Genomic DNA, 27,008 nt, shown 5'->3' on the forward strand with positions numbered 1-27,008 from the left:
ATTTCAAAAATCTGTTTAAAGATCGATACATACTACATTTACGCATTTGGCAGACGCTTTTATCCAAAGCGACTTACATTGCATTCATGGTACACATTTAACATTTTTGTCAATTCTTGCTTTCCCTGGGAATCGAACCCATGACCTTGACGTTGCTAGCGCCATGCTCTACTGTTTGAGCTATAGGAAAGCTTATACTATATTGACAAAAGTTTTGGGACGCCTGCCTTTACATGCACATGAACTTGAACTTGAAGGCCTGGCTCTCAGTCTCCGCTCTAATTCATCCCAAAGGTGTTCTATCGGGTTGAGGTCAGGACTCTGTGCAGGCCAGTTAAGTTCCTCCACAACAAACTCGCTCATCCATGTCTTTATGGACCGACGCTTTGTGCACTGGTGCGCAGTCATGTTGGAACAGGAAGGGGCCATCTCAAATTGTACCCGCAAAGCTGGGCGCATGAAATTGTTCAAAATGTCTTGGTATGATGAAGCATTAAGAGTTCCTTTCACTGGAACTAAGGGGCCAAGCCCAACCCCTGAAAAACAACCCCCACACCATAATCCCCCCTCCACCAAACTTTATACTTGGCACAATGCAGTCAGGCAAGTACCGTTCTCCTGGCAACCACCAAACCCAGACTCGCCCATCGGATTGCCAGACAGAGAAGCGTGATTGGTCACTCCAGAGAACACGAGTCTCCACTGCTCTAGAGTCCAGTGGCGGCGGTTTGCACTGCACTTGGTGATGTAAGGCTTGGATGAGCTGCTCGGCCATGGAAACCCATTCCATGAAGCTCTACACACTGTTCTTGAGCTAATCTGAAGGCCACATGGAGTTTGGAGATATGTAGCTATTGACTCTGCAGAAAGTTGGCGACTTCTGTGTGCCTCAGCATGCGCTGACCCCGCTCTGTGATTTTATGTGACCTACCACTTCGTGGTTGAGTTGCTGTTGTTCCCAATTGCTTCCACTTTGTTATAATACCACTAACAGTTGAGCATGGAATATTTAGTAGTGAGGAAATTTCACGAATGGACTTATTGCACAGGTGGAAACCTATCACAGTACCACACTTGAGTTCACTGAGCTCTGAGAGAGACCCATTCTTTCACTAATGTTTGTAGAAGCGCCTGCATGTCTAGTGCTTGATTTTATACATGTCCCAATAATTTTACATTTTACATGTAAACTATATTTAAATTTTTACATAGATACATTGGCAGTATCTATAATCGAACAAAAAGTGAATGTTATAAATCTGAATTAAATATACTATGATGACGTCATGGTGCAACAAAGCAGCAATGCTTTGAAACAAAAGGCATGGAAGCTATAGTTGCATTTCCATCCATCCAAAAGTACCAAGCAGCCTGGAATGATATTTTTAGAGACAATCTTAGGCAAGCTTTGCTATTTTTTGTGTGCAATGAGCAGATCCGGTGGTCTGTGAGCGTACAGAGGGTGTGTCATCAGAGGCTGAGACTAATGCTTTTATAAATAAACTGACTAATCAGAAAGACACCCAGGCTTATCACGAACTTCCTGCAGAATGTGAGGACTGGATCTTGACCTAGAAGAGCTTCTGTTGCTCGTGGACTATTGAAGCAGTGGCCGTGAGAAAAGAAACCGCCAAAACCATCATTCAATACCCACCACATTCCAGAAACACTTCCCACCTTCCTGAATCCATCACACAGGCGTACCACACACGAACACCAACCACACTAAAACCCTCTGGACTTCTGCAGCGCCGCTCCATCCTCCAGCTGCAAATAATAACGAACGCCTCTGCCCTTTGCTGTTTGCTCACTCTGTCATTCTTTATTTCCCATCGTCCCATCAGAATGCATTTCCCATCATCCCAAAGCAAGACAGTAGCAGACTATCATTCTCAGATCAGACCTCATAATAGTGTTAACATTTAAACAGTTAAAAGGAGACGATGTGTGTGTGGCTTAGGTGTGTGTTTGTGTGTTGGGGCCAGGCTGTCTGCATGCCCCAGACTAATGGTCACTTTATCAGGCTGGCTAAGACATCCTCATGCCCGGGCAGACGTCCACCTGCTTCAGTCGTAACATGAGCCGTCAGTGAGGGAAAAATCAACACCGCATGCTTCAACTAAGAAAAAAAAGTGTGTATGTGAGCGTCTATATTAGCACCTTAATCTTTTAGGATATTGTAACACGTAGCTTAGAAAAAGACACCAAGTCTTCCAGATAAAATACTTATACTATATGATATTCAATATTACTATTTTGAAGGGATTTTTTTTTTTAATTAGAGGAACTATACATTAAAAAATCATTTTAAAAATGAATAATCAAGGTATGTTTTACACACTATTATCTGTTTGTTTTAATAAAGACAAACTGAATATTTCAGTATATATATATATATATATATATATATATATATATATATATATATATATATATATATATATATATATATATATATATATATATATATATATATATATATATATATATATATATATATATATATATATATATATATATATATATATATATATATATATATATATATACACAGTGGGGAGAACAAGTATTTGATACACTGCCGATTTTGCAGGTTTTCCTACTTACAAAGCATGTAGAGATCTGTAATTTTTATCATAGGTACACTTTAACTGCGAGAGACGGAATCTAAAACAAAAATCCAGATGTATGATTTTTAAATAATTAATTAGCATTTTATTGAATGACATAAGTATTTGATCATCTACCAACCAGTAAGAATTCCAGCTCTCACAGACCTGTTCGTTTTTCTTTAACAAGCCCTCCTGTTCTCCACTCATTACCTGTATTAACTGCACCTGTTTGAACTCGTTACCTCCAACCTCTCCACAATGGCCAAGACCAGAGAGCTGTGTAAGGACATAAGGGATCAAATTGTAGACCTGCACAAGGCTGGGATGGGCTACAGGACAATAGGCAACAACTGTTGGCAACAACATCTCCCTCGGTCTGGGGCACCATGCAAGATCTCACCTTGTGGGGCATCAATGATCATTAGGAAGGTGAGGGATCAGCCCAGAACTACACGGTAGGACCTGGTCAATGACCTGAAGAGAGCTGGGACCACAGTCTCAAAGAAAACCATTAGTAACACACTATGCCGTCATGGATTAAAATCCTGCTGCGCACGCAAGGTCCCCCTGCTCAAGCCAGTGCATGTCCAGGCCGGTCTGAAGTTTGTCAATGACCATCTGGATGATCCAGAGGAGGAATGGGAGAAGGTCATGTGGTCTGATGAGACAAAAATAGAGCTTTTTGGTCTAAACTCCACACGCCGTGTTTGGAGGAAGAAGAAGGATGAGTACAACCCCAAGAACACCATTCCAACCGTGTCACATGGAGGTGGAAACGTCATTCTTTGGGGGTGCTTTTCTGCAAAGGGGACAGGACGACTGCACCGTATTGAGGGGAGGATGGATGGGGCCATGTATCACGAGATCTTGGCCAACAACCTCCTTCCCTCAGTAAGAGCATTGAAGATGGGTCGTGGCTGGGTCTTCCAGCATGACAACGACCTGAAACACACAGCCAGGGCAGCTAAGGAGTGGCTCCGTAAGAAGCATCTCATACCCCTTTTCCACCAAAGCAGAGCCAGAGCTAGATCGGAGCCAGAGCCTAGTTTCAAATCGGTTCTTTGTGTTTCCACACCCAAAGCTCCAGCTCCGAGCCAGGAAAAGTGGTTCTTAAGTAGCACCAAAACATTGCTGGGCTAGAACAGGGCTAGAAGTAAGAACCGATTACGTCAGGCGCTGGGGGCGGGGTCAACAAGACGAACACAAACTTGAGATCCGCCATGTTTGAAATAGCAGCTAATGGAGCTAACAGCTGCTGTTCGTTTGTAATCTCCGTCTATACAAATTACTGCGAACTACAAGAATGCGTTGGATTCGCTGTGTCTGCGTTGTGTTTTGATGCCGATGTAGGATCGTAAAGCCATGTGAATGAATAGTAACGCAACGTTTGCATTGTTGATGGAAGGCTTGTTCGCAGCGGTGCTGTGCAGAGACCGATCGCCGTATGATAACGAGTCCAGCGAGAGCATATGACTCCTTATGCTTTTGATTCACTCATCTGTTTTTTTTATATCATACGTGGATCGGTCTGCGCAGTGACGATGCATCTCGCACAAGCCTGGTGTGTGTGTTTCCCGCTGCCCAGGGTTGCCAGCAGGTTTTCACAACAAACCCGCCCAATTGCTACTCAAAACAAGCCCAATCGCGTTCCAGGGGGGGGATTCCCCAGTAAAAATCACATTTGGGGGTAAAATATGTGTTTTTTGGCATGGTTACCTACTAAAATTCGCAAAATGGGGCTAAATATCACACAATTGGGGTCGCTTCATCCCGCGGACATAAAAAAAACAGCCCGCGGCAAAACCACATACTTGGCAACATTGCCGCTGCCTCGCTAGCGTTGCTGAGAGAGATGAGACGTATACAGTGACGTAAGACATGGCTCTGTTGTGGCTCTCAGCCCGTGGAAAAGCAAACCGGTTCTTAGAAGGCTCCTCAGTCGAACCAACTATGAACTGGGACTAGCTCTGGCTCTGAATTAGCTCTAGCACTGCCTTGGTGGAAAAGGGGTATCAAGGTCCTGGAGTGGCCTAGCCAGTCTCCAAGCCTGAACCCAATAGAAAATCTTTGGAGGGAGCTGAAAGTCTGTATTGCCCAGCGACAGCCCCGAAACCTGAAGGATCGGGATAAGGTCTGTATGGAGGAGTGGTCCAAAATCCCTGCTGCAGTGTGTGCAAACCGGGTTAGGATATGTTTAAATATGTTAAATATGCTTGAAAGTGAGCTGTGTTTCATACACTACTAACAATAGACCATTTCTGCTAATAGACCTTATTTCACTGAAGTGGACACACTTTAACATTATTGCTACGGATGTTTAAATCAGATAAGTTATTAAAACATCTCTATCTTAACGCTCTCATACTTGCGGATTATTAATTGTTAAATAAAAATGCATTAAAATCAATTGAATTTCAGTATCTGAGTATCTCCTATCTCTCATTCTGAATGGTTGTTAGCACATTTTATGTGGTTGCTAGGGTGTTCCTAATGGTTGCTAGCTGACTGCTTGGTTGTCAAAGTCAAAAGTACATTCCAAAGTTTCTGTGCTATTCTGATCCCGCAACATGACGTAACGAGTGAATGTGAAAATACGACTCTTATTTTTTGAAGCAGTTTTTTGCGCAAGACCTCACAACCTCACAAACCATGGTAAAACGTGCCAAGACTTCACAAAACAGTACCGATTTCAACGCAATCTCCAAAAAAAATCTTACGCAAACAAAAACATGCCCCCCTCAAAGGCGAGAAGACGAGCGTAGAAAAGAGGTTTTGAAGAGTGAGAGAGCTGGGCGTTTGAAGACAGGCCGTGACAGGGCTGTGAAACGGAGAACACAGAGAGAAAGAAAAATAGAGGAAACCGAGAGGAGGAGTGTGTTTGTTCAGCCATTTAATAACCCCATTTAGAGCGACGAGTGACCTCAGGGTGCTGAAGGACGAGGGGTCACCGCAGAACTGACCATCTTAATGTTCCTCTTTCTCGCTCCTCTTTGTCTCTCTCTCACCAAACAAAACCGCTGGAATGCAAGTCAGGGTAGAATCTGTCAGTGGTGTCTGTCAATCAAAGCTAGAAATATTAGAAAAAAGGGTTCTTCACAAAATAGAAGGTTCTTCAAATTCTGCACGGAAACTTCAGCTTCTAAACAACAGCTTCTCACATAGAGTTTCTATATGGATCTTTGGAGATAAAGAAGAACTATTAAGTTCATTCACAGGTTCTTCAGATCAGTGTTTTGAATTCAGAATTATTTAAACCCTTACGAAAATTAACCATGGTTTTATTGTAGTAAAAATGTAGTTAACAATGTTTTTTTGGCTAATTGATTACCATTTATATTACCACAGTTTTATCACAAATACCATAGTTAAACTATGGTTAGAGTTGCAAAACCAAGTAGTTTTTTGGTTTTATTTGTAGTAAAACCATGGTTCATTTTCGTAAGGGAAGCACCAGCATGGTTTTCTAAAGAACCAGAGAATAAGTTCTCTGTGGAAATGAAAAATGCTCTCCTCCGTCATTTATTAGAGATGCACTGACTGCCACTTTCTTGGCCGATTTCTTTTTAAGAACTATAATTGTCAGCATAGACAAACCAGGGTTTCTGCAGGTTTCACCAAGTCAAATTTAAGACTTTTTAAGACCTTTTCAAGACCATTATGAATTAAATTTAAGACCTATATCACGCAATTAAAAAAAAAACGTACAAAAGGAAATGCAGAATCACAAAATTACTTACAAAAAATTAATTTATTCAAACTGAACAAAGTATTAGTAATCTTGCACTTCCTCATAGCTCAATCCCACCAGGATTAATATACAAACACACTACCGGTCCTCATATGAGGATCTGATGATCAACAAACATTTATGATTATTATCAGTGTTGAACACAGTTGTGTAAAACATTTTTTTTGGAGTCTTTGATAGATTAAAAAAAAGTAAAAAAAGATTTCTGAAGGATTATGTGACTCTAAATTCTGGAGCAATGATGCTGGAAAATTAAGCTTTGAATCACAGAAATAAATTATATTTTAAGATATATATTGAAATATAAAAGTTATTTTAAATTGTAAAAAAAAAAAAAAAAAAATTCACAATAATACTGTTTTTGCTGTATTTTGGATCAAATAAATGCAGCCTCGGTGAGCAGGAGAGACTTCTTTAAAAAACATTAAAAAAATTAAATGTTCCGAACTGTTCTCAAACTTATGACCGGTAGTGTGTGTGTATGTATATACATTTTTTTTGTGAGATCAAAATTACTGATTTTGTGGTGGTCATTTTCAGAAATGTGCATGTTTCTTTTTTTTCAAAATTAGGATGCCACATTTACCATATCATTATATTAGATGCACAATAGTCACACATGGCAATAAAACAAACAAAATGCATGAATCTTGTTTGACAATAGGACAAATAAATACAACTTAAATATACAGATACAAACAGTGCTTTAAGTTTAGGTAGGCTACTGTTTGTTTTCCCCCGTTGTTGTTGTTGTTTGATTAATACTAACGACACAGGCAGGAGTGGGTATAGGCTAGGCTGTATTGGATTGCTTTCACTTTAAGACCTACAGTAATGAGCCCATAGATATGGATATCTATGAATGTGACTAGATTTGGTACACTCGCGCGAGCGCTGACACGCGGCAAACGCATGCAGAATCCGCGGCCAGTCTGACATCAGTTCGTGTGTCAGTAGCGAATGAGTTCGGGGTTTCAATCGCTTTTTAAACTCTTTGTTTAGTGCTATCGGGCATATCAAACTTTTATTTGGTCATTATACGAGATGGCAGGCGAGAAAGATTTGCCTTTGATTTCACGATCGCGTGAACTGGAAGAACTGGAGAACTGAAGCTGAAGAATAAAATCCGTTTGATGTGTCTGTGGCAGTGTTGCCAACTCTCGCGAGACAAATAAGCAACCGCAGCTTCAAAAACAAGCCCAAAACAAGCCCAATATTATTAAATTATTTATTATCATCAATATTATTTATAATAAATATTTTTTTTATCAATAAATGGGCCTGCAACATATTACACTGAAACCTTTCGGAGTTTGAAAAGCAAAAACAGATGTTATTTTACAAAAATTATCAAATTGCAATAAGGACACTCAATATCCTCCGATCAGCTGTGAACAGAAGAGGTTTGGAGATGGAAAAAGAGAAAAAGTGACAAGAAGGCCAATTATGGTAACCCATAGTCGGAGTTAATGCACACATATTATGGGTCGTAAGTAGTGAACACACACTGCAAAACCTTGTAAAAGATAAGCCCTACATCTCAATGTGCATATACTATCTGCCCTAAATAGTATTGAAAATTACTAATGTCACATACTATTTATTACTATACGATTGATAGTATGCACACTGGGACACAGACAAGCACTAAGGGAGCACTGCAATATAGCCACATATTTATAATAAAATAAATTCGAACCATAGGCTACCTACTGTTATTATTAGTATACTTGTTTTTTTAATAATAGCCTGTAATTTTAAATACATTACAAAAATATATTTTTTAATTAAATTAGGTGCCTCTCCTCCCTGTTTCCTCTCCATCTCTGTACATCTCTGCTGGTGGCATGGTTTGTAAAAATGTATACGTCTATTTAAGTCTACTAACTATCATTACGTGCATTTATAACGTCACATGCCTGCACGTTGAACGCGATTTCTCTTCAATGAGGGGGAGAAGGAGGCGGGATATATGAGGACGGATTACTACAGCACTTGTATCGTTGCACTGAATGGCTATTAGCTGTGAGAAGACAGTGTCAGGCAATGTTTTGGACAAAACAGTGACCATAAATGTAAAGAAACGAAGTTGCTTATATTTTCCTAACAAGCAACCACATTTTAAAATAAAATAAGCCCAAAAAACCGCAACCCGCGACTCGTGATTTTTGAACGCGACTTGCCAAAAAAAGAAGCCCAAAGTCGCGTGTTATACGCGGACTTGGCAACTATGGTCTGTGGTACAATCAGAGAGAGCCTCGCGCCAATAACACGAAAGCTCATTGGCTGCAATATAAGATGCATGTTGGTCTCTCACTAGCGAAAAAACGAACTAACAACACACACACACACACACACACTCTCTCTCTCTCTCTCTAAAACATTGCGGGAGCATTTCAATGAGCAATGGAGTAGCGTTACATGGACGTAGAAAAAATTAAGACCCGTTTAAAATTATTTAAGACCTAGAACTCAATACTTCAGTGAATTTAAGACTTTTAAGGCCTTAAAATTTTGATTTTGAATTTAAAGACATTTAAGACTTTTTAAGATCCCGCGGGTACCCTGACAAACAAAAATCTACTTTTCTTCAATGATTTTCATAACAAAAACAAGAAAAAAGTCAGTAAAGAACAAATAAACAAATCGCAAACAACAGCACAAATAAGTGCAATAGAATAAAGAGAGATATGAAATAAACACAGCTTTAAGTTTTTCAGGCGGGTCTAACAGTAGGTTAGGTTCTCAGCTGAGGAATACTGCAGAAATTAATGTGATCAAAAGTAAAAAAAAAAAAAAACTAAAGTTAAAGTTACAAAAGTTATTCAGTCAAGAGCAGAGAGTGATTTTCTCTTTGTCTTTTGTTGTTTGATTAACATGACAGACAGCAGCAGGAATATTAGACTGCTGTCACTTTAAGAGTTTATGCACGGATCCAATATACTCTTACACAACATGCATTATCTTTCTCAACTATTTACGTTGCAAAACTGACTGTGTTTAACTGAATACTCGCCATGGTGATCATTGTGACATAATTTTGTATGTATTTGATAGTTTAAGCGCAGCTAGCCAGTCATTTTGGTACTTGCGACTGTTTAAGAGGCAGCTTTAAGTTTATGTGCGCTCCACTTATATTGATCTGTGGTGCGCACGCTTTTGGTGTGAGCGCGAAACCTGCGGAAATTAGTAAAATTATGAATGAGACAAGTGAGTGAGATGAGACGGGTGTGTGTCACTCCGCCGTCGGAGAGAAGAGAGAGTGAGAATGTGCAGCTGATATTATTGCCTGAGCCGCTGGCAACAAAACGGACCCGCTTGGAATCGGAAAAACGTGAGAATGACCGGCCGGCCACTGGGCCGAGTATACAGAAAATCAGCAGATTCCAGTCCAAAAAGCACTTTTTCACAACATTTCTTTTTAAATCATAAACCCATCATAAAACGACATGATTTTAAAGGGACAGTTCACCCAAAAATTAAAATTAGCTCATGATTTACTCACCCTCAAGTCATTCAAGGTGTACATAACATTCTTCTTTCAGACAAATACAATCGGAGTTATATTAAAAAATGTCCTGGCTCTTCCAAGCATTATAATGGAAGCCCAAAATTTGAAGGCCAAAAAAAGTGCATTCAACCATTATGAAAGTACTCCACATGGCTCCAGGGGGTTAATAAAGTCCTTCTGAAGCGAATCGATGGGTATTTGTATGAAAACATCCATATTTAACACTTTATAAAGTTAAATATCGAGCTTCCGGCAGACCGCCTTCCGTATCCAACTTACGGAAAAAGCATAACTGGAGCGACGATGAAATTGGATGTAGCATAAGCGTTTTGAACTGCAAGAGGTGTTACACTTTGTCCGCCGGACACTAAATCTTTTACTTTATAAAGTTTTAAATATGGATATTTTTCTTACACAAACACATTGATTCGCTTCAGTAGGCCTTTATTAACCACCTGGAGCCGTGTGGAGTACTTTTATAATGGATGGATGCACTTTTTTGGCCTTCAAATTTGGGGCTGTCATTCACTGCCATTATAAAGCTTGGATTAGCCTGGACATTTTTAACATAACTCTTTTGTTTCATTTTTGTAACTCTTTTAAACATAATTCTTTTTCAGATTGTATTCGTCTGAAAGAAGAATGTCATATACACCTAGGATGACTAGAGGGTGAGTAAATCATGGGTTACATTTCACTTTTGGGTACAATTTACATTGGAATTCATTCTACTTGGGATTGATGATCGAGTTGTTCACATGGACACATTTACAAATGAGACCTTACTGTATTAGTTGTGACCGGATTACATCTATAATTACACTGTTGACACTTATCTTACACCTTAACCCACCCTTACCTACCCATTCCACCAAACCTGTCCCTAACTTTAACCGTATCCCACCTCAATAGCAGCAAAAGTGTTTCACAATACAACATGAACACAATAAGTACATTGTACTTTTGTTTTGATTTGTTTGATGTGAGCGCATTCAGGCCACCTAATATAAATAGATTCATGTTTAACAAGGTGTTCACATTTAATCAAACAATTCATGCAAGATTGATTTCACAGATACAAATTATTCTCATTACAAAGTTCTCATTACTGTACTTACCAAGTATAGACACCTTACTAAGGAACTCTTCATACATCTTTCTCTTCCTCAACGTGCTTCCCTAAAAGTAAAAAAAACCCAGAGAAGCAGCAGTTATAAGACACATGGAGGACATCAGGTAACAGAATCTCCTGCCCTCTAATCAGTCTCTACGGAACAAGAATAAGAAACACGGCGCTGAGAACAAAGCCGGGGGACTTTCCTCAAACACGGTGTTGAAGAAGAACTATAAACATCCAGATTAAAGCAAAGTTTTGGCTTCCTTCTCTTTTGTTCCTAGTGTTGTCTTTTTCAGCTCTGTCTCTCTCTAATACTCAAATAAAAACAGAAACACATTAAGTGGAGACGGTCCCGTAGTTAAGATAAATCACGAATGATCTTCTTATTGTCTCAATTGTTTCTCCTAGACGGGAATGAGAGGAGTCTCTGCATTCTTGGATTTGTCTCACATGTCTCCACCTAACTTTTATACATTTCATAGGGCTTTATTCTTGCTGCATGTCAACAATTTGCGTCATTTCATTTTAGTCCAAATTGTCCTCTAAGACTGAGTGGAAAACTTTACTAACTAAACCACCTTCATATCTGAGACAACGGAACATAAACGCAAATGTCCAGCCACTGACTGACCGTGAAGATCTTCTCTCTTACGAGGTCAGTGACCTCTCCGCCCCTGGTGTTTGAGAGGAAGATACAAAAACATTAGAAGAACATCTAAGATGGCCTGCAGACACTAAAGTGAGGCATGACATCGTGATCTACAGCGTTCCGGCAAGTGTTGGTCAAGCTTAATGGATTAGTTCACCCACATTTCCCAAATAAACACTATGTATTTTCTATAGACAGACTGTGTAGCTGGAATAAGTGTCTGTGAAGATCTCTTTACTAGAGCAAACAAGAAAGACTATGCATGAAAAATGTGAACTAAAGAACTTCTGCTAGAGAAACTTGAGGAGGATTCAAGCGCATGTTTATGTAAATGTAAATGTCTACCTAAATAACTTACCAAAATACAGTGTTTCGCTTGCAAGTAAGTCTGGACAATAGATTTAATAATCTACTATTACATGCGGTATTATTTAATTAAATAAAATTAAAATAATTAACAAATAATAATATACATACATACAAATAAATAATAGTATATAAATAATAAAAGTAATATATATATATTACGTATTTCCAAACATTATTTCACTCAAAAAGCCTTTACAATTATTTAATTGGAGAATTAGGGATGAAAAAAATAAGATAATAATAATAAATAAATAAACAAATACATAATAAAAATAAATATATATATAAAACATTTTCCAACCATCATTTAAATAAAAAAAGCATTTAAAAATTATTTAATTGGAGAATTATGGATGAAAAATAAAGTAATAACAATAATAATAAATACATAATAAAATAATACAAATAAATAAATATATATTACATTTTTCTTCATTTCAATCATTATAAGGTATAATCCAGTAAAATATCTAAATCGTTATAATTACCAAGATTTTCTTAGATTGGGCAAAAATCTATTTCAGATCGAATATTAAGATTTCCACCAAATATCACCAAAAGGTTGAAAATTATTGAGATACAATATTTTGTATATAGTGCCCAGGAATATTTGTTAGCATTTAAGAAAAGGGGGATTGCAAATGAGAGGTTTTTAAAAAAATAAAATGGAAAACCAACATGAGTGTAGGCCATTTCAGGTTCTCTCACACACATGATGTCTCATCTCTAATTGACTGCAGCCACACACATACACACACACACACACACACACACACACACACACACACACACACACACACACACACACACACACACACACACACACACACACACACACACACACACACACACACACACACACACACACACACACACACACACACACACACACACACACACACACACACACACACACACACACACACACACACACACACACACACACACACACAAACACAAATCATTTACTGGTTTAATTAAAAGCAGCTCAACATAGCTGAAATCTGACAGTCACAGAACTCAGTGTGTGTGTTGTAAAGAGTAAGTCTGCATGGTAAGTGCGTGTTTGCATAAGAAAGCGAGGAGGACACTAAAGAGAAAGAAAAACGAAACGATGGCCTGACAGAAAAATCTAAATTGGTCCCTTGTCAGGCTCTGTGTGGAGAACAGTTTCCACGGAGGCTTGCGGGGCATCAGAAATATTCATTTATTCATTCCCACAACACACACACACAAATACACACACTCTACAAACACAAACACTGCTACAGATGGAGCACTTGATGCAGATTGCACTGTTGAGCGAGACAGTAAGTATTTAGTTAAAGAATACCAAAGAGTGGAAAGTTTGGTTTAGTTTGAGAACGCCAACAGCACAATGGTCAAGAGTTTCAATCTGGAAAGTCATGGCATTCAAGAGGAAGGGCTCGTCTTTTAAAGGGATAGTTCAGCCTAAAATTTAAATTCTGACATTACTGCCCCTTATGTCACTGTGTAATGTAAGTGTGTGAGTGCGTTTCTACCATAAGGATGCGCCGGTAGCTGTCTCTGTCTATCCCCCACAGTTTCAGGTCAGTCTTGGCTTTCACAGTAGCAGCCCGAGGAGTTCCATATATCAGAGCCAATTCTCCAAAACTACCACCCTCTCCGATACTAGTCACCCATTCACCATTTACATACACCTGAGAAGAGAGAGAAAGATCATTAGAGATTTCAGTTTATAATACACATGAACATGAATACCTTGTATGGTTAATTGAAGACAACACCATTAACTTCCATAAAACACTTGAATATTCTGGGCCATTTTTAGGATTTTGGTTCTCATAACAGTTAATTATCCCAAGTTACCCAAAATTTTCATTACCACAATGTAAAATAAAATATTATTTGCATTCATATTTTAATATAATATAATTAATATTATAATGTAATGTAATGTAATGTAATATAATTAATATAATATATATACATAATATAATATAACATAACATATATACATAATATAATATAATATAATAATCACACATATATTATAATATAATAATATAATATAATACCCACACATATAATATGATATAATTAATATAATATATATAAATAATATAATATAAAATAACATATATAAATAATATATTATACCCACACATATATTATAATATAATAATATAATATAATACCCACACATACAATATAATATAATTAATATAATATAACATATATAAATAATATAATATTATACTCACACATAATATAATATAATTAATAAAATATAACATATAACATAATATAATACCCACACATACAATATAATATAATATAATAAATATAGTAATGTGAAAACAATCTAATTTGTCATTATAATATAATGTATCTTTTATTAAAATTAGTTAAGACTATACATATTTATTCATTACAGCAACGAGAAAAAAATCGTATATCTTAATAACTACCTATATAATATAATAGACTTCATTATCTATATCATTCGTCTTATCTGTGAAATTCACCCATTACACTTTGATTAGGATGATAAAAACACTTGTTTCAGAATATGCATCAATGAACTATACACAAAAAATGACCTTTATACAAAGTAAAAAGGAACTATTTCAATTTCATGTTATCTTAAAGAACTGACTGAACTCTCGTTTCATACTAATGATAGTCAAGGGCATTCATAGTGAAGCAGGTGATCTGATAACACCTTCAATCTTCTCAACCTTGGCTCCTCTAGAGTGTCTTACGAGGAATTAGATAACACCTTGAGACTCTTTCCCCTGTTTTGTCTTTCATTTTGGCATAACTGTAAGATGCTACCGAAGAGAATATCTCACAGAATCTCTGTGTGTGTGTGTGTGTGTGTGTGTGTCAGCGTGTGGTTTTCAACAGCCACACGCATAGACAAGCACAAAGAGCCTCTTTCTCATTTTCCACAGAGTCTGATTGGGTTTCACCTGTAGACACACAATCCACTTGTTGATTTTATGAGGGGAGATAAAAAAAAATGCTAACACACAGGGCAGAAATAAACGCTCATCTCTTGCTGGTCCTGCTCAGGACAGGCGTTCTGCCAGCCATCTAAGACACATTCCACAGGTATCTCTGCTCTCCAGACCGGCCACTCGAGCAGGTTTGGGTCAAAGCCTCCTCAGAGATGGCCAACATGTCACTTAAGGTGAGAAGTTCTTTGAAATAACCCTTCTGTCTCCAATTCAGTCATTTTATTGGAACAACAGACAAAAATAATGGGAAAAAGTGTCAGCTGCAAAGATGAAGTTGATGATGCTGACTTGGCATCTCCACAGTATGGGCCCTGTGTCAAATGGCACCCTAAAAACTTGCGGTCTTTCGTGACGTAATGAAGAGGTCGCTTAATGTGGGCTGGGTAAAAGTGTGCATTGAGGGGGCATATCGACTGCAAAATGGGACACCTTACAGTCTCATGGGCTGCATTCGAATTTGCATACTCTCTTGAGGAGGTACTTATTTTGAATAATTAATTACTTCACGACTGCTAAAAAGTAGGTTCTACACTCACCTAAAGGATTATTAGGAACACCTGTTCAATTTCTCATTAATTCAATTATCTAATCAACCAATCACATGGCAGTTGCTTCAATGCATTTAGGGGTGTGGTCCTGGTCAAGACAATCTCCTGAACTCCAAACTGAATGTCAGAATGGGAAAGAAAGGTGATTTAAGCAATTTTGAGCGTGGCATGGTTGTTGGTGCCAGACGGGCCGGTCTGAGTATTTCACAATCTGCTCAGTTACTGGGATTTTCACGCACAACCATTTCTAGGGTTTACAAAAAATGGTGTGAAAAGGGAAAAACATCCAGTTTGCGGCAGTCCTGTGGGCGAAAATGCCTTGTTGATGCTAGAGGTCAGAGGAGAATGGGCCGACTGATTCAAGCTGATAGAAGAGCAACTTTGACTGAAATAACCACTTGTTACAACCGAGGTATGCAGCAAAGCATTTGAGAAGCCACAACACGCACAACCTTGAGGCGGATGGGCTACAACAGCAGAAGACCCCACCGGGTAACACTCATCTCTACTACAAATAGGAAAAAGAGGCTACAATTTGCACAAGCTCACCAAAATTGGACACTTGAAGACTGGAAAAATGTTGCCTGGTCTGATGAGTCTCGATTTCTGTTGAGACATTCAGATGGTAGAGTCAGAATTTGGCGTAAACAGAATGAGAACATGGATCCATCATGCCTTGTTACCACTGTGCAGGCTGGTGGTGGTGGTGTAATGGTGTGGGAAATGTTTTCTTGGCACACTTTAGGCCCCTTAGTGCCAATTGGGCAACGTTTAAATGCCACGGCCTACCTGAGAATTGTTTCTGACCATGTCCATCCCTTTATGACCACCATGTCCCCATCCTCTGATGGCTACTTCCAGCAGGATAATGCACCATGTCACAAAGCTCGAATCATTTCAAATTGGTTTCTTGAACATGACAATGAGTTCACTGAACTAAAATGGCCCCCACAGTCACCAGATCTCAACCCAATAGAGCATCTTTGGGATGTGGTGGAACGGGAGCTTCGTGCCCTGGATGTGCATCCCACAAATCTCCATCAACTGCAAGATGCTATCCTATCAATATGGGCCAACATTTCTAAAGAATGCTTTCAGCTCCTTGTTGAATCAATGCCACGTAGAATTAAGGCAGTTCTGAAGGCGAAAGGGTCAGTATTAGTATGGTGTTCCTAATAATCCTTTAGGTGAGTGTATATAGTATGAGTGTGTGTCGTATGAATGTTACGGGACACATTCGCCATGTTGTCATTATTATGTGACCTACCAGTGTCCGTTACATCGCTTCACTTCCATTTACAAATCCTCTCATGTGGCATCATGGGATAGTAAAGTCTCCACCAAATGCACACTTCAGAAACTCGCCGGAAGAAGTAGGTCTTTTATGAGTACTGTGAATTTGGACATACTTCTTTTGTCACATCCTGTTTTTCACCTATTATATAGTAGGGAATGCAATTTCGGATGCAGCCATGGACTTAACGGACACACGGCAGCCATTTTAAGTCCGGAAGTGCATGTGAAGTGTGTCATTTGGGACAGGGCTATAGACGCGCCTATAGAGAGAAATGCACATTAAGTTAAACGTCATGCATTAAGCAGAGTAATAATTTAGTTTCAACACCCCGCACAAATCCTTGGATATACGGCTAATGATAGCACATTTATAGGGTAACGTTAAAGCGAGCGGCCTTGTAAAGTGGCTAACGTTAGGATACAACACACATGTTTCAAATGATAATTCCTGTTTGAGGTCGAATGACAGGCAAATATTTGGATTTCCTGCCCAACATAATTACCACATGGACTAGCCATGTTAACCATCTGCCCGTCACGGACTGCATGACTCCATGGACTGTGGAGTTTGTTTTTCTGCGACCAACCGACTAATTAAAAATTGGTTGACCAAGCCTCTTCTCATCAACTTGACCATTAGGAGCAGCCCTAGAAATATGATTCTTCTTAATGAATTCCAAATTTGAACACGCTCTCGATTAGCATGCAGCACTACGTGCTCCAAAGTCACAGGAGATTTATCCTTTCTGCTAATGAGAGACATCACGACGCATTTGAGACGCATCTTGACATTCCAGCACGTTTGTGTATGTCTGGGAGGTTTATGGAGCTGAATGTGCTCACGTACACATATGAGAAGACTGGTTAATGCCTGTAAACACGTATTTTGTATACTAGTGTGGCGTACAGTGGATTGAGTGAGTCGGGCTTTGTGCTTGGGCTGTCGGCGCTCTGGCTCTGACACAAGAGCTCGATACGACACAATCTGATGTGGCAGTGACCCAGTGCTGACTCAACGCGCCCTCGGAGCTCATCCAGAGCAGAGGAGAAATATTAGCACCGATATATCACACAGCGGATCGCTAAGCACATACACAAGGAGAACAGTCTCAAGACTGTTAATAACAAAAAGAATATTAAGATACAGTAATGTTTGAGTCTGTGAGTCCCTTTTAAAACAAAACAGCTTGACCAATACTCTAAAGTCCCTAGATTCAAAATGGGCCAATTTGAAACGGTCAATGTTAAGTCACAATCATGAGCACATAAACATATGACTACCCACATTTATCAGGGACAGTAACATTTTTTCTTTCCTCAAAGATATTAATATTTTTATCCAGCAAGGTTGCATTAAATTGATCAAAAGTAACAGTGTAAAGACATTTGATTTACTTCACTAATTCCATTCAAAAAGTGAAACTTTATATTCATTCATTACACACAGACTGATATATTTCACATGTTTATTTCTTTTAATTTTGATGATTATAACTGACAACTAAGGAAAATCCCAAATTAAGTATCTCAGAAACTTAGAATATTACTTAAGACCAATACAAAAAAAGGATTTTTAGAAATCTTGGCCAACTGAAAAGTATGAACATGAAAAGTATGAGCATGTACAGCACTCAATACTTAGTTGGGGCTCCTTTTGCCTGAATTACTGCAGCAATGCAGCGTGCCATGGAGTCGATCAGTCTGTGGCACTGCTCAGGTGTTATGAGAGCCCAGGTTGCTCTGATAGTGGCCTTCAGCTCTTCTGCATTGTTGGGTCTGGCATATCGCATCTTCCTCTTCACATTGGCCAGCAAACTCGCCTGACCTTAACCCCATAGATTTTCTATGGGGTTAAGGTCAGGCGAGTTTGCTGGCCAATTAAGAACGGGGATACCATGGTCCTTAAACCAGGTACTGGTTGCTTTGGCACTGTGTGCAGTTGCCAAGTCCTGTTGGAAAATTAAATCTGCATCTCCGTAAAGTTGGTCAGCAGCAGGAAGCATGAAGTGCTCTAAAACTATACGGCTGCGTTGACCTTGGAACTCAGAAAACACAGTGGACCAACACCAGCAGATGACATGGCACCCCAAACCATCACTGACTGTGGAAACTTTACACTGGAACTCAAGCAACGTGGATTGTGTGCCTCTCCTCTCTTCCTCCAGACTCTGGGACCCTGATTTCCAAAGGAAATGCAAAATTGACTTTCATCAGAGAACATAACTTTGGACCACTCAGCAGCAGTCCAGTCCTTTTTGTCTTTAGCCCAGGCGAGACGCTTCTGGCGCTGTCTGTTGTTCAAGAGTGGCTTGACCCAAGGAATGCGACAGCTGAAACCCATGTCTTGCATACATCTGTGCGTAGTGGTTCTTGAAGCACTGACTCCAGCTGCAGTCCACTCTTTGTGAATCTCCCCCACATTTTTGAATAGGTTTTGTTTCACAATCCTCTCCAGGGTGCGGTTATCCCTGTTGCTTGTACACTTTTTTCTACCACATCTTTTCCTTCCCTTCGCCTCTCTACTAATGTGCTTGAACACAGAGCTCTGTGAACAGCCAGCCTCTTTTGCCTTTTGTGTCTTGCCCTTTGTGCAAGGTGTCAATGGTCGTCTTTTGGACAACTGTCAAGTCAGCAGTCTTCCCCATGATTGTGTAGCCTACAGAACTAGACTGAGAGACCATTTAAAGGCCTTTGCAGATGTTTTGAGTGAATTTTCTGATTAGAGTGTGGCACCAGGTGTCTTCAATATTGAACCTTTTCACAATATTCTAATTTTCTGAGATACTGAATTTGGGATTTTCCTTAGTTGTCAGTTATAATCATCAAAATTAAAAGAAATAAACATTTGAAATATACCAGTCTGTGTGTAATGAATGAATATAATATACAAGTTTCACTTTTTGAATGGAATTAGTGAAATAAGAGTGTAAATATACACACACACATATGTACATATACACACACACATGCAAATATTTCCTAAATATATACATGTATGTGTTTTATGCACAAAAAAACAAAAAAACAAAAAAAAAATCTATTAAATGCTGATTAAAAATAAAAAAAGCATCACCAAATCATCATATCAGAATGATTTCTGAAGGATCATGTGAAGACTGGAGTAATGATGCTGAAAATTCAGCTTTGATCACAGGAATAAATAATATATATAAAAAAATTCAAATTAGAAATGTTATTTTACATTGTAATAATATTTCACAATATTACTGTATAGTTGATTAAAGAGCACCTATCATGGAATTTTGAAATGTACCTTTCATGTAGTGTGTAACATAGATCTAAGTGAACAAAAACATCCTGTGATAGCTTGAAATATGACAGTGCACCGTATATATAGTTATTTTCTTTCAAAAGTAAGAGTCGACTCGGAGTCATTTTTAAGAATCGTTAGAAGACCGAAGCTTTTTCTCTGACTAGATGACGTCAACTTGTCAAGTTATTTGAATACGATACGCCCACTTATTGCGCTCCAAGACGCCAGTGAAAACTAGAAAACATCATGGAGACGAGACGCCAGTGAAAACTAGAAAACATCATGGCGACGAGACGCCAGTGAAAACTAGAAAACATCATGGCGACGAGACGCTGTGTTCTGAAGTGCCACTCAAAAGCAAACTTTTTTCATCTGCCCAAGGATGAGCATTTGAAGACTAAGTGGCTTGAAGACAAACCATACATCGTCGCGATTGTGTGTTTATTAGTCGTCAAATGTATGTTTCGCGATCTCAGGAAGCTTTTATTATGGACTTCTATTATGGCACATGGTATCTTCTTCGTCTGTCTGTACCATATCTGACTACATGTGCACAGAGCGCCCTCCGGCTGCCAGTATGAATTGAAAACAACTATTTCTGCACATTTTGAGGAAGTATTGAATAAAAAATACTCCTCTGTTTAGAAATTTGACACAGACATATGAGAATCTATCAATATGTCTCCTCATCTGCACACTTTTGAACTAAAAGCCCTGAGGGATGTTGATTTGTCGCGAGTCTTCGTGAGGAGTTTTTTTATGAATGAGATCAGCTGAGGCTCATATTACAATCAAACAGTACCGACGCGGTTTTCATATTCATAACTCCTGACACATATTAACAAATTACTGTCATTATAAGACTTTGATGGGCGTTCCGTTTCCGAAAATATCTGCACAGACTATACCAATCACAACTGACTGGGTCATCTGACCAATCACCGCAGATTAGCGTCACGTAAAGGCGGGGTTTTGAAAAGTGAATCACTAAAGGAATCATTTGAGAATCGCTGTCAAAACAGGTAAAAATAAATGCATATTATAAGAAAACTAAAGTCTTTTTTGTCATTGCATGCATGCAAAACTGTTGTTGGGGACTTCTAAAACAATATTTGGAACATTTTAAATGCCATGATAGGTGCTCTTTAAAGCTACACTGTGTGATATTTTCCCCCATCTAGCGGTGAAAAGGTATATGACCATCCAGTGAATATTAGTTTCTGTTCTTCTAAATTCCGATTTCATTTGAACTCATACGGTAGCCGATTTAGTCCAAGATTAACATGGCTTCCAGTTCGACCTCATCCACATTCGACACGGTGCCATCGAGTGTTAAAACGCGAAAGGCAAAGCTTGAATTTACGGGTATGTCCCTCTTTGGCTAATGTACTTTCAAGATGGAGGGGCAACATGGCGACCCGCATTCGAACCACTTACCCGTATGTATTTTCAATGGCATATTATAAACCTACGAGAATACTTTATTACTTGAAAGAAGTAAATATACATTAATGAGCACATATATTTTTGAAAGAACTAAGTGTTTTTAGCTAAGAATAAACTAAAAAAGTTACACGGTGTAGCTTTAAATAAATTATGTTTTGTAGTGGTAAAATGCAATCTTGGTGAGCATAAAATACTTCTCACACAAAAAAAGGTAAAAGGTTTCTATTCATATTCATTTACTATTGACTATTCAGCAGCTTGGCATGGGTTGTTAGTCTGTTCACATGAAAAGAGATCATTTACATATAGCAGTAAAAACAGTTCGTTTAATTCTAAGAGTCATATAGAGCGTGGAAAATGGTCATAAAAACTAAACTACGACTGTTTTCGGTTCAAGAAGCCATAACTAAGATTATAAATGGACTCTGGGGAAAAAATAAAATGCTAGAAAAGTGTGGAAAAGGCCCCTTTTAAATAAACAATCCTATTTACTGAAGAACCAAACATGGGGGAAGGAAAATACTACAGATTCCCAGGGTGATAAAAGCAAATTCTAAATAAATCATATGCATGTACAAAGAAAATCTATTTGAAAGCTTCTTTAAAACAAAACAGAGGAAATGGATTCTCTGTGGAGATAATGACACTTCACTTCACTTGAACTTTATCCATGTCATCTTTGGGAAGGTAAAACAAAGGCAGTCAGTGTTCCAGTTTTTTGTAGTGGTAAAAGAGGCCAGTGGGCAAGATTTTTATCATATAGACCTATTATTATATTTAGGTCTATATGATAGGATATCAATGGGGAAAAACAGAATTTTAAATCTTGAACATTACATTAAATTAGCTAATTTAATTAGTACATTTTAGTACATTTCAATCTAAAAATGTCATTACTGTATTGAATTTTATTTGAAATATTCTTTTTTGTGATTTATTAATACATTTCAAAATACCAATATGTATAAATACTTCATTTAAAAAAATAAAGAGATTTTTTTATAGTAATAAGAATGAGGGGGCTTAATTGTCATTCAAAATAGATGTTTCCTCTATGAAACTGTTTTTGTGGTAATGGATAACACCCCATTATATTTATTTGCTGTACTGATGAATGTATTGTGGATGTAGATAAATTAATCCTTGAGCATCTGCTCACTGCGGTGACAGGCCTTAAAGTGCCCTTATTATGCTATTTGAAAGGTTCTTAATTTTGTTTTGAAGGTCCTATACAATAGGTTTACATGCATCCAAGATCAAAAAACACTTAGATTTTCTCGTAATATACATGGCAGCATAACTTCTTTTCTTATGGTGCGTTCACACAAGACGCGAATGAAGCATTTCGCGCGAGTGCTTTACATGTTAAGTCAATGCAAAGAAGCGAACAGACATTCTGCGGCGCGATCCGCGCGAATGACATGGCGCGAATTGAGCGTTTGACGCGTGATTCACGTGAGTTGAAAAATCTGAATTTAGGCAGATATTCGCGCCACGTTAACCAATCAGGAGCTTGCTCTAATAGTGATAACAATGAGGACAAAATCATATGTGGATACCCGGAGCTGTAAGATACATCTTCGTACTTTATAGAAACAGGAATAAAACGGATTTTGCTCGGAAGAAAGTGAGTGAGGAGGTCGGACAATCTGGTAAGTTGTAAAAAAATTAGTGGTGTCAACAATAATCGATTCAGCGATGCATCGCAATGCGGGGCATGCACGATTCAGCATCGATGCGGCAAAGTGCCATAATCGATTATATCACCGTTTATTTTCTGGCCTTGAGTTGGACAATACAGTTGTGAAGTTTCAATTACTTCCAGGGTCATAACAACAACAATCAAGATGGCTGAGGCGGAGGGAGATGACCGCGATAGACGGGTAATTAAAAACGCACCCAAAGCTTGGAAAGCGGACATCTGGGCACATTTCGGATTCTGACGGCGGCTTCACACCGCACGCGGAGCGGTGGGTATGGAGAGCGGGAGCCCGCGCCCCCATTGTGGATTCACACTGGCTGCGTTTGTCTCGCGCAGATATTGCAAATACAGACAAATATTGTACATTATGTCACATTTTCCGGTCTTCTCCTCCGAGCCCCGTCTGTCTCGTGCTTTGATTTATGATGGGCAGCGTATGCTGCAAATGCGACCGTGTTCCCCTCTGCCCCAAACACACATGCATATAACTTGTATATAAGTAGGTCACATGATAAATGTAAGTTAACATTAAAGTGAATATATACTTCTAGTTTTAATCATTTAAACAGGCTTTTTAAGTTTGGGCAAGAACTTCTGGCAGTGTTGTGTTTTAAATTTTTTTAACAGCTCTGGATGTCATATGGTGATTGTGAAACACACGGGGCACTTCACTACATGATTTCATGGTGAAATTTGTTATTTTCCATGTTAATCTGGTCAGTTTTGATCAAGAACAATCCACTGTGGCTTTAAATCAGCGTGAGCAGCGCGGCAAAAATAGCGCTGCCTCTGCGTGCGATGTGAATGCTCTAATCTGTTAACATGGGCGCCTAAAAAATATACGCGCTGCTTACGCCCTGCTAACGCGCCTGCCACACTAAAATCAAGCACGAGAATTGACGAGTCCCTAGTGTCAACGTTACTGTGAGTGTTGCACTGAATATTTTTATTGCTGGGTGCCTGGGTGGTGGTTGTTTTTACAATAGTGTGACTGTAATTACGGATTAATATTTGCACAGGAGTTCATGAAGTGCCCTGTCTTAGAGCTTTTTACTGTGTGTAAAAAAAAAAAACATGTTCACTGCTGGAAAAAGTTGGCTTAGTTGGTTATTATTGCTCTATATAATTTCAAATGGTTCTAAAGCAGAGAGAAGAGAAACATTTCTCATTCAAAGCACTGAAAGCAGTGATTTATGTTTTCTTTTTCAGGTTTGAAAATGCCATATCCAATACCCTGTACCATTCAATTTTATTTTATTTAATGACATTTATGTCAAAGATACAGGAGAGTGATAATACACACATAGCAGCCAATAAAATCTGTTGTTCAATATCTGACAGCTTGTATTGCCTCATGACTGATTAAAAATTTGCCTTGTTGTGTGCAGTAGAATTTTGATGCATCGCAATGCATCGTAGAATCGAATCGTTACCTGGTGAATCGTAATCTAATCGAATTGTGAGGGCAGTGCCAATGCACACCCCTAAAAAAATGCTCTTTACTCAATTTGAGCTATACATAGGGTGATTTCAGGGTGATTGGGACACTTTTTGCCATTGAGATGACTTGTAAAAAAGTGTCCCAATCACCCTGAATTCACCCTATTGAGACTACAAGCTAGTTAAAGCCAGCAAATTGAGCTTATTCGCCGTATTTTAAAACAAACATGTCAGCCATTTCGCAACGAGACGAGCCGGCTGGCAGAAGCCCATTCCACAAATTCGCATCTGTTGTGTAGTGAATGATTGGTCAGATGGCCCAGTCTGTTGTGATTGGTTTGCTCTGCTCTGATTGGTCAGATGGCCTAGTCTGTTGTGATTGGTTTGCTCTGCTCTGATTGGTCAGATGGCCCAGTCTGTTGTGATTGGTTTGCTCTGCTCTGATTGGTCAGATGGCCTAGTCTGTTGTTATTGGTCTACTCAGCTCTGATTGGTCAAATGGCTCAGTCTGTTGCGATTGGTCTACTCAGCTCTGATTGGTCAAATGGCTCAGTCTGTTGTGATTGGTCTACCGCTTCATGTTGGGAACGAAATGGCCATTACCATATCTGAATATCAGCTCCGGATCTTCTTCAGCACTTGATACACAGTGATACAAACAGTAATGATCAGTAATTTTTGATGTGTAATTATTCAAGTTCAGGGAGATTTTCTTTGTCTGTTTATGCATCAGTAAATCAAGCCAGTGACTAGACAACGTCACACTGTTTCTCTCAGCAGGATGAAAATAATCTGTTATTTAAACTGTGATTAAACTACAGAAAGCGATCAAAGAACGCTCCCTTTATAATGGCCGAAGCTGTCAATCAAACAGCGCAAGTTTATCTGGACACTTGCCAAAACTGCCGTTATAATGAATGACACTGTTACACTGCACAACGAAGCTCTTACTGTATTCATATCGATATTGTGTTAGCTGTCACGCAATCACGTGATCAACAGACTGTCTTGTCATCTACTACCTTTCATGTGAGGGGAGTAGATCTAAATATAATGCAATAATCAACACTTTTCACGATTCGTTAATCCCGACAGCTGTAATAGTAAAAAACGTAGTAAAAGTATTCGAGAGGGGTTCCACATGTAATACGTATTTTAAATGCAAAGATGTTAGCCAATCACAGCAGTGGCCGTTTCCACTGAAGTCTCACAGCAGACACGCCCCTTCAAACACAGCGTTTAAGCGAGAGGGCTAAAATCTGGATAGAAAAATGCCTTTTATTTCTATATTATGACGTTTTATGATGTAAAATATCTTAATAACAATATCAGTGCACCTCAGGAAATAATACAAAATATCCACTTCATGACCCTTTTAAAACTTTGCAGACCTTTCACATTCACGAAACAGCTAGATTACATACTGCATGAAAGGTAATATAGGGGCACTTTACTGAAGTCATTTGATGAGTTTATCTTGATAAGTTGCATATACCACAGTACATGTATGAGTTTGACTTTAGAAACAGGTATGAAATACTGAACTCACATCCACTTCTCCTTGATCAATCACATAGAAGTTGTCTCCTTCATCACCTGAGGAACAAACAAGAAAAAATTGTGAGTTTATTACAATCAACCAACTTCAAGGAGAATATAAGTAGCCCCCTTTCCTTCCTGTGTTTTTTTGCTCAGATGTGAAAATCTGCATAAAATACTGAGCATACTCTACCAATCAAAAGTTTGAGGTTGGTGGTTGCTTATGCTCACTATTTTAAATCCCTATATCTTCTAAAAGTTAATTCTGCAACCGTTTAAGAGCCCTCGCAGCTAACAAAAAATGGACTAAAAGCCACAAAACTCCAATTTTAATTTCATGGGACTTCAGGATGGAAAGAGGAAAAGATAAATAATTGTGTCTCTTTCCCAGATTCCATCCCTTTCTAACTCCCAATTTCCCAAGGACATACACACAGACGTGCATATCAAAGATAAAAGATGGCAGACCACTTTAAAAACGTCACCACCTCCCAGGACAGTGTCATCTAAATGATTCCCAGGCTTCATCTTAAACACCCCATTTGAGAGTTTAATGGACGGTTGGGCGTGCCAGAAGCCACAGGCTCTGATCAACATTTCCAAGTTAAAGGCCGCTACATAAAGCATTTCTGTAGGTTGAGAGGGTCTTTGAGGTCTAAGTGTGTGTTGAAGTTGGTGTTTGGGATCCTGGTAGCGAGCCGAAGAGTTAAAAGAGTCCGTGATCCGTGCGCTGCCGAGTTCACGCGGGTTCA

The 27,008-nt window shown here is 38.7% G+C and overlaps 1 protein-coding gene across 3 annotated transcripts in view; it reads right to left on the reverse strand.

Moving 5' to 3' along the window:
- prkar1b (protein kinase, cAMP-dependent, regulatory, type I, beta) overlaps nt 1-27,008 on the reverse strand; it is a 91,626-nt gene that overhangs the window by 16,376 nt on the left and 48,242 nt on the right. For 2 of the 3 annotated variants that reach the window (XM_079835173.1, XM_079835174.1), the window contains exons 5-7: nt 26,267-26,313; nt 13,530-13,688; nt 10,990-11,050 (exon numbers count right to left, since the gene is read on the reverse strand). In XM_079835173.1, the coding sequence (XP_079691299.1) occupies nt 10,990-11,050; nt 13,530-13,688; nt 26,267-26,313 (267 nt within the window). Of the gene's footprint in view, nt 1-10,989; nt 11,051-13,529; nt 13,689-16,108; nt 16,166-26,266; nt 26,314-27,008 lie in introns of all 3 variants that reach the window. The other variant, XM_079835172.1, reaches the window with a different exon arrangement.

This window comes from Gobio gobio, assembly GCF_949357685.1.
Source record: "Gobio gobio genome assembly, chromosome: 1".
In the NCBI taxonomy this organism is placed as follows: domain Eukaryota; kingdom Metazoa; phylum Chordata; class Actinopteri; order Cypriniformes; family Gobionidae; genus Gobio; species Gobio gobio.